The sequence below is a fragment of the Carassius gibelio genome, chromosome B11 (assembly GCF_023724105.1).
Source record: "Carassius gibelio isolate Cgi1373 ecotype wild population from Czech Republic chromosome B11, carGib1.2-hapl.c, whole genome shotgun sequence".
Lineage (NCBI taxonomy): Eukaryota > Metazoa > Chordata > Actinopteri > Cypriniformes > Cyprinidae > Carassius > Carassius gibelio.
This window is the reverse complement of record NC_068406.1, coordinates 654,190-665,648: the sequence shown is the minus strand read 5'-3', so window position 1 is coordinate 665,648 and position 11,459 is coordinate 654,190. Positions and strand designations below refer to the sequence as shown.

General features: G+C 41.5%; 1 protein-coding gene across 6 annotated transcripts in view; it reads left to right on the top strand.

Annotated features, from left to right (window-relative positions):
- The window catches only part of LOC127967982 (band 4.1-like protein 1), a 363,306-nt gene that overhangs the window by 311,536 nt on the left and 40,311 nt on the right, over positions 1-11,459 (top strand). For all 6 annotated transcript variants that reach the window (XM_052568756.1, XM_052568757.1, XM_052568755.1 and 3 more), the window contains one exon: positions 6,599-6,721. In XM_052568756.1, the coding sequence (XP_052424716.1) occupies positions 6,599-6,721 (123 nt within the window). The remainder of the gene's footprint in view (positions 1-6,598; positions 6,722-11,459) is intronic.

Sequence of the window (11,459 nt, the reverse complement as noted above, 5' to 3'; positions counted from 1 at the left end):
ACCGACACTGTAGCAAATGTCGCGCTCCAAGTGTGGCCACGATGCAGAAGAGCAATGAGTACGTCATCTGTCTGGGTGGACCCCACACAGAGAATGCTCACTCACTGGGATGGAATGCTCACTCGAGCATGAATCTCTCTTCTCCACTTGCGCACCGCCTCCACTGGAGGCAGCCCTGCTCTATCGTTTCTCCTCCCTCAGCGAGCCTGGGAGTCAGGGAGCTAATCAACAGGTCCTGAGCGATCACATGCTGGCACTGTACCCACGTGCTGGCTCTCCGCATTGCAATCGAATCGGCCGCAGAAGGGCAGTGAGCTTAGCGCTTACTGACACGAAATGCTCACTCGAGCATGACTCTCGCTCTTCTGCGCACTGCATCCACTGGAGGCAGCCCCGCTCTGCGATCGCATGCCAGTACTGTACCACCATGCTCTCTCCTCGTTGCACTCGTATCTGCCACAGAAGGGCAGTGAGCTGAGCGCTTACACAAAATGCTCATTCAAGTATGACTCTCTCACACTGCCTCCACTGGAGGCAGCCCTGCTCTCCTGTTTCTCCTCTCTCAGTGAGCCTTGGAAAGAGAAACAGCGGAGTCAGGGAATAAGCAATCGGTCTGACTGATTTCATGCTGGCTTTGTGCCTGCTCTCTCTCTCTCTGTTGCACTCCGGTACGCCACAGAAGGGCAGTGAGCTATGTGCTTACTGAGACTATATGATCATTCGATCATGACTCTCACTCTTTTCCACTCGCAGTCTGCCTTTCACTTAACAGCCCTGCTCTCATGTTTCTCCTCTCTCAGCAAGCCTAGGAGAGTGAATTGGCGAAGCCTGGAAATTAAGCAACCGGGTTTGAGCGAGTTCACACCGGCACAGAGCCCCCATACTCGCTCTTCCCTCTGTGCTTCGATCTGTGTAACACACCTAGAATCAATGACCCTCCTACTTCGAGCGGCTCTATCCTCCAAAGTACAGTTGTGTTCAAAATTATTCAACCCCCAAGAGAATGCAGTACTTTACAAATAAAAGCTTTTCTGAACATCCAGGATATAATAAAACTTGCATCTATAACAGTTTGATATTGTCAATATATAGTAATATATTTGAGTTATAAGATTTTTTAATAATACTGCTATGTCATAATTATTCAACCTCTATTCAACATTGCTGTTTTTAAATCACTTATTTGCATGGTGGGGAATAAAACAGTCTCAAAACACAATTAAGCTTTTAGAAACTCTATTAAAAACATAATTAGCTTGAGCTGTTACACATACAGTTTGGCCCATGCATGTATTGAAGTTGAGTAGCAAAAATGTCAACAGAGATCTCACAAAAGCAAAAGAGAAGAACTATGGTATTACTTTAGAAAGGCTAAGGCTATATGATGATTTCCAAGACATTGAAAGTTCCTAGAGACACAGCTCTCAGCCTTATTTTTTAGCTTAAAGTGTGTTTTACCAGAAAACCTTTGATGGTGTGGTAGAAAAAGCACAATATCATAAAATGTTTAATCAGAGCAACTGAGAAAAAACCTGCAATTTACAACCAAAGACTTGCAAGATGACCCAAAGAAAGGAGGAAAACCATTTCAATGCAGTGTGTAAGAAGAACATTCATGTTGAGACATCTTGATAAATACCACTCTTGATCAAGAAGAACAAAAAGCCAACTTGAACTTGATAAAATTCATTTGTGTGGACCTGTGGAGCTCTGGAGGAATGTTTTATGGAGTGATGTGACCAAACTGGAACTTTTTGGACCCATGGATCAGTGGTACGTCTGCTGCAAAAAATGGCAAAGCTCATAAGCAGAAGAACACTATCTCCATCCTCAAACTTGGAGGTGGATCAGTCCTGTTATGGGGTTCCTTTACTGTAGAAGGAAGTGGAAATCATGACTGTATGAAGGACATCATGGATTCTTTAAAGTGTCAGGCCATTTTGACAAGAATTGTGATGCCTTTGGTGCAAAAACTGAAGCTGATGATCACTGGACTTTCCTGCAGGACAGTCATCCCAAAGTACACATCCAAATCTACTACTGCTTGGTTCAGGGATCAGTCATAGAATGTTCTTGAGTGACCTATTCAGTCTGCAGGCTTAATTCTCATTTCAAATATCTGGTTGAATTTGAAGAAAGCAGTGGCAATGTGATAACCAAAGATTATCAGTGATCTGAAAGCTTTTTCAGGTGTGGAATGGGCCAAAACTGTAGTAGAGAGGTGACATAAGCTTCTAAACACTTACAGACAGCGTTTATTGGTGATTTTAAAGAATAAAAGATTCTGCACAAAGGGGGTTGAATAATTTTGAACATGAATGTTTAGAGCCAATTCGAATTTTATCATGATTCATCAATGTTCCATTCTCAGAATCACTCAAAAGTGTTTTAACAAACTTTCTCTAATACTTTACTGATGCCTTTGTTAAACTGATTTCTTAAATGTTATCCTCCACAGCAAATTGTCTTGCAAGTCAAGGGGGTTGAATAATTTTGAACACAACTGTAGATCATAGCAGATGCTGCTGCTTGTGTGTATGTGTCACTAGGATGCTCACAGATGGGCCACTTTTATCATAAGCAGTCTGCCCCTGTTTGTTCGCTGAAGGCGGCCCCATCTCCTCGCGCTCATGTTTTACCATCGGAGGAAGCAACAACAAAGTTTTTGGGTTGAACGTTCAGACTTGAGCAATCCTCGATACACATTGTGCATGCTTAATCTGCCAGTATGTCTTACACAGAAGTATCAGTGCACCTTTTTAAACAAGCAGCTTAATCCTCCCAGACAGATCAAAGCTTCAAAGCTGTCAATGTGCAGCTTTGTATTTGTATGTGCATCGATGTACCCCGTCTCCCCTGCTCTTGTGTTTCCTCCCAGTTACTCTGAGGTAGAAAGGGCAAAACTTTGCGGGTATGATCAATCACTTTCCTCGCAGCTCTTTGATCTGCCATTGTGAGGATCACTGCCCCTTATTGTTGAGCTGCTCAATCCTCCTGGGCGGTTTGGAGCAAAACACTGTCATCAATGATTCTTATTGCTGAAAGCATTGTATAAAGCATGCCTCTCGCCTGGGTCATGCCCACGCTGAAGCTGCACTGCTGAGACCAACCCGCTCTTACTACAAGAGTTCATGTCTCACTCTCCTTTGCTCAAGGCTCATCTTCTTGAATAAAGACTGCCCTCCCCTCATCTGCTAAGAGCGGATTTGAATAGAATGTTCGGAGCATTTTTAATCTGCCAGAGTGTTTACACATAAAGATCATCAAAACTCCTCTCATAGGAGTGGTTTGATCTTTTTTAGGCAGATTAAAAGGGAATGCTGTAACTGATTTTCATCACTGACAGCTTCAAATTGGATGTGTCTGGGCCACGGCCATGCTGAGGCAGCACACACACGAGCTGACTGCTCTGCTATGAGAGCATTAAATCTAGTGAAGCAATTTCAGGGAAAGCAAATTTCCTCTTCGGAGTGTGGGGTCCCCACACAGTGACCAGCCTCTCATTTTTATCCAAACCCAGTCACACGACCTATGGGCCCTGTAGCTCTGGCCACTATGCGGGTGCCTTCCAGCCTCCCAGAGAGAGTTTTGAACACAATTTCGGAGGCTAGATCCTCATCTATGAGATGCCTATATGCCTTAAAGTGGTCTATTTTCTCTGCTTGGTATCTAAACTGCGGCAAATACCCTCAGACTACCGATTTGACAAGAGGTGTTGTCATTTTTACAAGAGCTGCTGGATAAGGGATGCTCCCCATCCATGCTCAAAGTCTATTTAGTAGCCATAACGGCTTCTCATGCCCCTATAAAGAACCAATCTGTGGGCAGACACAGCACGGTCATCCGGTCTCTAAGGGGTGACAGGAGGCTGAATCCATTTCTGATAAGGGAAGGGATACCAGAAGGGGGACAGACTGAAACTCACCAGACAACAGAGAGTGGGCTGTCTAATTACAACCCAAAGAAGGGAGACAGCACTGTTTAGGTAAGGGCTCAAACCCCTAGGCATGAGAGCAATCACTGAGCTTGTTTATGGCTATCTTCAAATAGCTAGGCTCTAGGAAAGGGGACTACTGTAACTGCCAATAACACCAGCAGTGGGCTGTCTAATTATAAATCCTGTAAGGTGAGACAGCACTATCTAAGCCGGGCTCAAGGAGATTGCTACTTAAAAACCCTATGGAGGGAGTGATCACTGTGCTAGTACATAGTTATCCTCAGATATCTGTGTTTCTGGCAAAGGTGATTTGAAAACACAGCTAGCTTCAGATAGCTGTATTCAAGTAAACCTGTCATGCCACAGCAATGGCTAAAATATAACCACTCTCAAAATGCTAAGGAGGTCCCCAATCAGTGTCAGTCCCACAGTAGGCTAGAGAGCACTATTATATTGAACAGAATCTCATAAGAGGAAGATCCAGAACATCAGCACATGATTCGCTAAAGAGTAAAAAAAATAAACACATTACTCCAAGATCAAAGCCTGATGCAAACAACACACATAGCACAAGGTGGCTGACACAGCTATCCTTGAAAAGCATTTCCCTCAGATAAGGCTGAAGTTTGCCCAGACCATGGAAGTGGGCCATCTACTTAACCCTCTGAGGTCTAAGGGTATTTTTGGGGCCTAGAGAAGTTTTGTCATGCCCTGACATTTGTGTTTTTTTTTTTTCAGTTGCTTATACACATCTAAATGGCTAAAGTATATTCTCACACTGTAATCAGCACAAACTGGGCTATAATAATATGTGTGCAGCATGTATGTACATGATTGTGTTTTTGTGAAAAAAAGATTATGCGTGGTTAGTGACAAACCGGGGATAAGCACCCTTAATTGAAATTTACAGAATGCAAAAATAAAAAATAAATAAAAAAATACTTATAATAATAATAATGAGAATAATAATAATAATAATAACTAATTAACTTAACTAACTAAATTACCAGGCACATATTTATGGAAAATATAAAAACGTATAAATACAATTATTGAGAAATAGTTTCCTCTTGACAAAAATTGCTATATTTCTCAAATTGTAAAATATGTATACATTTGATTTATACATTTATTAAATTTCTAATAATAATTAAACATTTTGCATTGGACCTAGTTTGTTTTATTGTGAAATAAAAATATTTTTGATACAAAGCACTTTTTTTAATCTTCTGAAACATGTCATTAGTGTCATTACTGATCACATGCAAATCATGCATATGCATATCATGGCCTTTAAATCTGCCCATCCGAGTCACACTTGTGATCTTCATGGTCAAAAGTGACACCTCCCCCACCCCAGTAAAATAATGTAACATGTTTTTGTTCTATAATATATTTTTATTTTGAGATTATTTCATGGTACTAATTAATATTTATGCAATAATTATGATAAAAAAATTTCCCATTGGGAAAAACTTCTGCAATTCCATGGTTTGGCCCATGGATCCCTATATAGCTCTTTGTTAAAGGCCTATAGTTTATCTAATTGTTTTTAGATATAAAGTTTTTATTTTTATTAAGTGTGTGTGTGTGTGTGAGTGTGTGCGTGAGAGAGAGAGTGAGAGAGAGAGATGTGTGGATGTGTCTGTTATACACTCTTGATGTTTTAAATTGTTACCCTTTCCTTGCTGTCCACATTTTTTACTGGATTGTGGTTAAAATATTGCTTTTATTTTACATATGTACATAGTTACAGTCACACCAGTTCATAGGTGTGTGTGTATAATTGTGTGTGTACTAGGGGTGTAACAGTACACACGTCATGGTTCGGTTTGTACCTTGGTTTGGGGGTCACGGTTCAATGTGATTTTTGTACAACAGAAAAAAAAAATTCTACAATGTTAGTTTTTTTTTTTTTTTTTTTTTTTTTTTTTTGAACAGACACATTTTTCCACCTAGATGTGAAAATACTAAATATTATATTTAATTACAATGTTTTATATATAAAATCTGCAGTACATATTCAAGTAAAAATACTTTGATTTAGTTTCTCTCTAAAATGAGAGAGGTAGAATACACAATCACAAAGCTCCAAGCATTTTAAATTATACTCCTTTGTCAGTGAGAGATGCATTCAGAATCAGCACATAGTCACTGTTTAGTGGGCTTTGTTTTCAAGTGCTTAACTCATAGCATTCGCTGTTCTTCTGCTGGTGGTTATCAAACAGTGTTGAATCATATACAAACAGTTCAGTACATACAACTGGTTCAGTACAATTTTTGTGTTTTATCGATTTCCCATTCTTTTCCTATGGTCGGTAATTTGTGACTGAAGAGCACAAGTGTGACTATTTTTTTTTTTTTTTTACGACCACTTAACCTGCTCGAAACATGGCCTCAATCTTTTTTTTCTCTCTTCATGTTCACACTCCAAATGACATAAAAGTCACCAAGATTCATACCATTCCAATGAAGGTGTGATTTTTAAAACTCAAAACAGAAAATCTTTCAGTCATACGTGACCAAAGAGCACCAGTTTTACTATTTGTAGTAGTACTGTTTGTGATAGTACTGTTTGGATTATGTGATATCAAGTACTTAGCAGACATATTGTATACCCCACATACTAATGTAAATATTTTTTCCTTATTTATTCATCAGCCCCCGGTTGCCAAGAAAGACCCCAGTGCAGTGAATGCAGCCCAGATGTTGAAAAAAGGAGCAGTTAAAATGGAACTCCATTCTAATGGCTCTGAGGCACCTGTCAAAGACATCTGTTATCATGTAAGAATATAACTATAATGTAATTCCTACATATTTCACACTGAATTTTTTTTATACTCCAGTTGCTGAATTTCATTCAAAAAAGTTCATAAAAGGTACTTTAAATACTAACCTAAAATAGTTATTCAATTCTAATTTAAGATTGTAAGAGGTGCAGAAAAAGTTTTATTTCCACTAAGTTTGACCAAGTTGGTTTTCCTGTGTTGAGTGTGAAAATAATAATTTTATACAATTTATAAACTTAACATTTATGATGTAAATGAAAAACAATATTAGATCAAAATGAAGGGTTACATACTGTAGGTACAGTATGGGTCAGTCTTGCTAAGGATGAGTTGTCACAAGACCATACGTATATCAAATTAAACATGCCCCGCTTGCAATCACTGTCTATGAATACAGGTGCAATGTAGGCAGCACTTTCTCTTTTGAGTCAGCAAAACAAGTGACAAGTGCTCCCCGAGTGACCACACCTTGTGGCATGTTTACTTCATTCACAGAAGTAGGTTACCTACGTAACCCTTCATTCTATTTCTTCTCAGTCAACATGCCACAGTATGTGTCAGGAAGAGTGATAAAACCTAAGTGGGGCAATAAAACTCAAGGAAACAAATTCATGCCAACAAAACATTTTATTAGTTTTCCCAGTTAAACAGCAGTTCCCTTTCAAGGGAACTTCAGACTGCGTCCTCTAGGGCATGCTATTGGGAACACTTCATCATGACCCGTGTCTGAAGCATGCATTGAAAAAACATCAACTTGTTGGCCGGCAACAGCCTCTGACGTCACTACCGGCATAACTATAAACAGGCACTGGGAGAACATGTCATTCTCTTTTTCTTCTTCACTGACTGTTCTGTTTGAAGCGTGCATCTGAAAGAACTGGTAAGACCAATCTTCCTCTGTCTATCATGGCGACTACTAGCCAGCATTTAGAAAATGTGTGCATCTGTGTTGGCATTATTTGACACCCAATGACACACAAGATCTTCGCATCATTTGTTTGGGTGAAGAGCACGCACACGATGTCTTTGAAGAAGCATGCATTGAGAGCATTTTTTCAATAAAAAAAGCTCTGTTCTCGTTCTTCTCTCTTTCTTCGAAAAAAAAAGGGAAAAAGGCACTCATCTGCTTCTCGCGGTTCAGGACCTGCCGCTACTTGGACATGGAGGAGAATGAGCTTTTCAGGTGGATCTGAATCTGGAGGAGAATTTCAGGTGGATCTGTCCGAATGGTTTAATGAGGGACTTTCCCTTTCACACTCATAATGGCGACAGACCAGAGAGAGCCTCAGGAGGATGCTGTTATATCTTTAACTCTTTCTGATACTGTGGTTAGTGCTCTGCTGTGTTTTTACCCAGGAAAAGCAGGAGATATTTGAGGATGGTGAAGAAGCTGAGGCTGAGCCTTCTCAGTTAACCTGACCTGTGTATGTAGAGCTGTTGAAGGTTATGAATCGCGCCACGGCAAAGTTGGACTTGGCATGAAAGTGTGCTAACAAGGTGACGCTGTGAGACCACAAAAAAAAAATAACCTAGCTGAGCGTTATATTTATGACCATAGCGCTCCATCTCTAGTGAGCCTTCCATTTCTGCATGATCTCCATATAGAGATTGAAAAGAAATGAAAGAGGCCGTTTTCGTCTCGCATCCATCAGTTTCGGCATAAGAGTAAAAAATGTGCCGACATCAAGGCGATGCCTGAAAACATCTATGAGAGGATGCCCCCTGTAGAAAAGAGCTTTCTTTCTGCTTAGGAGACATCCTCCCTTAATCTTCCTCCTTGCCATCTAGGCCCCTACAAGAAATACACCTGGCTTAAATGGCAAGGCATACGCAGCAGCAGGTCAGGCTGTGGCTTTATTACATACGATGGTAGTGCTTCAAGCATATCAGGCTCATCTGCTAAGAGACCTGGATAGAGGCGAGGGCCTTTCTACTGATCAGGTAGCCAAGCTGCGCTGCACCACAGATCCCTGCGGGCAGGGGTAAGAGGAATCGTGGTTCATGAGGAGGTAAGCAGAACCTAAGGTTAAGTCGGAACCTATCCTAAGTCGGCATTCTCGTCTGAATCGGAGCGATACAGAGTTATCTACTCGTTCCCATTAGGGATTTTTAACTTCTGCTTTTATCCTCCCCTTCCTAATTCCCCTGTAACCACCAGCTCTTCACCTGATCGAGGTTAGGTGGAGACCTCTCACATAACAGTCTCCTATGCTGGACCTTTATGTTTTTGTCTGGTTCTATGTTCATAGCAATCACCTTTCTGATGGTCTGGACTAAAAGGAGGCGCCCCTTGAGCCGGGCTGGAAGACAATCCAGGTCCCTTGAAATCAGACGCTATCCATTCAAATATGGACTCAAATGGTCCATACAAATGGACTTTGTACTTTGCTAACCATAGTCGTAATGGGGGACATGTAAAGCAACCCAAACTGTACCAGTTGACTGACTGCTGCTATTAAGCCAAGCAGTCTCTGGCCCAACCTCACTGTAGCTTGCTTCTTTTTGAGGAACTCAGGCACTCCATCAACACTGACTGCCTCATCAGAGGTGCTCTCATTATAGTCAAAGCCCCAGTATCTGCAAGTGGGCTAAGACCACCTTTGTGTTTCTCCTGGCTTGCTGCTCTGTGGGAAGGCAAATTAACCAATTGTGCTGGTTCAATAAGGACCACTTCCGTCAAGTATATTTATGACAATTATATTGCATACAGTTAGTGTAAGCGGTATGGTAATCAGTGTTTTTTTTTTTTTAAAGCACTGTCAAAAATCACACCGAGATTCTTGGTAAATGGTAAATGGAACATACAAACCTAAATTAAGAAGTGCATCTACACAAGCACTTTAATCCCCAGGATGACCAAACACAACAATCTCAGTCTTATTTTTATTAAGACAAAGAAAGTTCTGATCCAGCCATATTTTTAAATCTCTCAGGCAATTAATTGTTAAAATTGAAGCTTTGTCATTTGTTTTTGACGCATATAAATGTGCACATCTGCAACATGGAGTCAGATACATTCCAATCCATATACAGTATGTTTAATAAGAATGGTCAGACAGGCAGAATTCAGGTAACAGCGTCGAGTGTGTCAAGGGATATCCAGAATCAATAACAATAACAGGCAGATGTCGGGGCAGGCGGCAGAGTATCACAGGCGATATAACAATCCAAGATCAGACACGGAAGAAACAAACATGGGGAAACCACTCAGAAATGCTAGACAAGACTAAACAAGACTTTGCAATCATTGAGAGTACAACTCCTCTACTGGAGTTCATGGGCACTCCAGCTGATGACGTATCAAAGGCCCCATTGAAATCCAAAAGGACCAAAACAGCAGAGTTACCAGATTCCACAGTTTGGTGTTATATCTTGCTTATTTCCTTTACAGATGTAAGTAGCAGTGGGTGGTAATATACAAGAGATGATGATACTGTTCCTTTAGTTATTCAACAATCTAAAAGCTGGTTCTTGTGTGTTTACCTTTATCATTCATGCATGGGATAAAAATAGTATTTCACAGCATGTTGCTGTGACGCTATTAATGGAGGACAGGAGGCAAATGCAAGTAAATTATGTTTATTGAATGGAGGTTGTGATGAATGGATGTTGGAGAGTGACGCAGGGACCTAGACGGCAGCACAGACAGATGAGTGGGTGATTTGAGTGCGTTGGTGGAGATGATGGTGGTGGTAGATCCGTGAAAGGTGGTGATAATCCATGAATGGTGGTGATAATCCAGAATCGGCCGAACAGGAAACAGAGCAAGAGCAGGAACGCTGAAGGACGAACAGACATGAACCACGAGGACCTCACATAACGATCTGACAAACAAGAGACGAAAGACAGGGCATTAAGTAGGCTGTTGGAATGAGCTGCAGCTGCCGCTGATCATCTGACCAGGGTAGGCGGATTAATGGGAGAATGAAATACGGGCTTTATTTTAGACACATGAAAGGCGGGATGAATTCTCCTGTACACAGGAGGGAGTTTAAGGTGGACTGCCACCGGGCTAATGATCTTGGCCGCCTTCAAGAACTGGTCCATCATGGTCAAAACTACCGTGTTGCCCTGGGATGGCGGGAGGGTGGTAATAAAATCAGAGCGATGTGGGACCATGGTCTCGAAGGGACCGGCAGCGGTTGAAGTAACCCATCAGGGGACCGATTGGAAGTCTTACAAGTGGCACAAACCGAGCAAGCCAAAACAAAACTGTGAGTGTCACAAGCCATAAGTGGCCACCAGAATCGTTGCTTGACCAAAAATTTTGTATGGTTAACCCCTGGATGGCAAGCCATATTAGAGCAATGTCCCCACTGGATAACGTTGGACCGTAATCCCTCCAGCACAAATAAGCGATTCGGTGGGCACCCGGGCGGAGGCGTTACCCCTTCTAAGGCCGTCTTGACCTTCGATTCGATCTCCCATGTGAGTGTGGAGACCACTAATGTCTCAGGAAAAATACACTCGGGAGTGGACGGGCGTTCGGAACAGTCAAAAATATGTGACAGAGTCGGATTTAATATTTTTGGAACCTGGGCGGTACGAGATAGTAAAATCAAAACGTCCGGAAAAAAAGTGCCCACCGAGCCTGCCTGGAGTTCAACCTTTTGGCAGTGCTAATGTATTCTAAATTCTTGTGGTCTGTCCATACAATAAAAGGAACCCCCTGATCCTTCTAACCAGTGGCGCCATTCCTCTAATGCCATCTTAACTGCCAACAATTCTCGGTT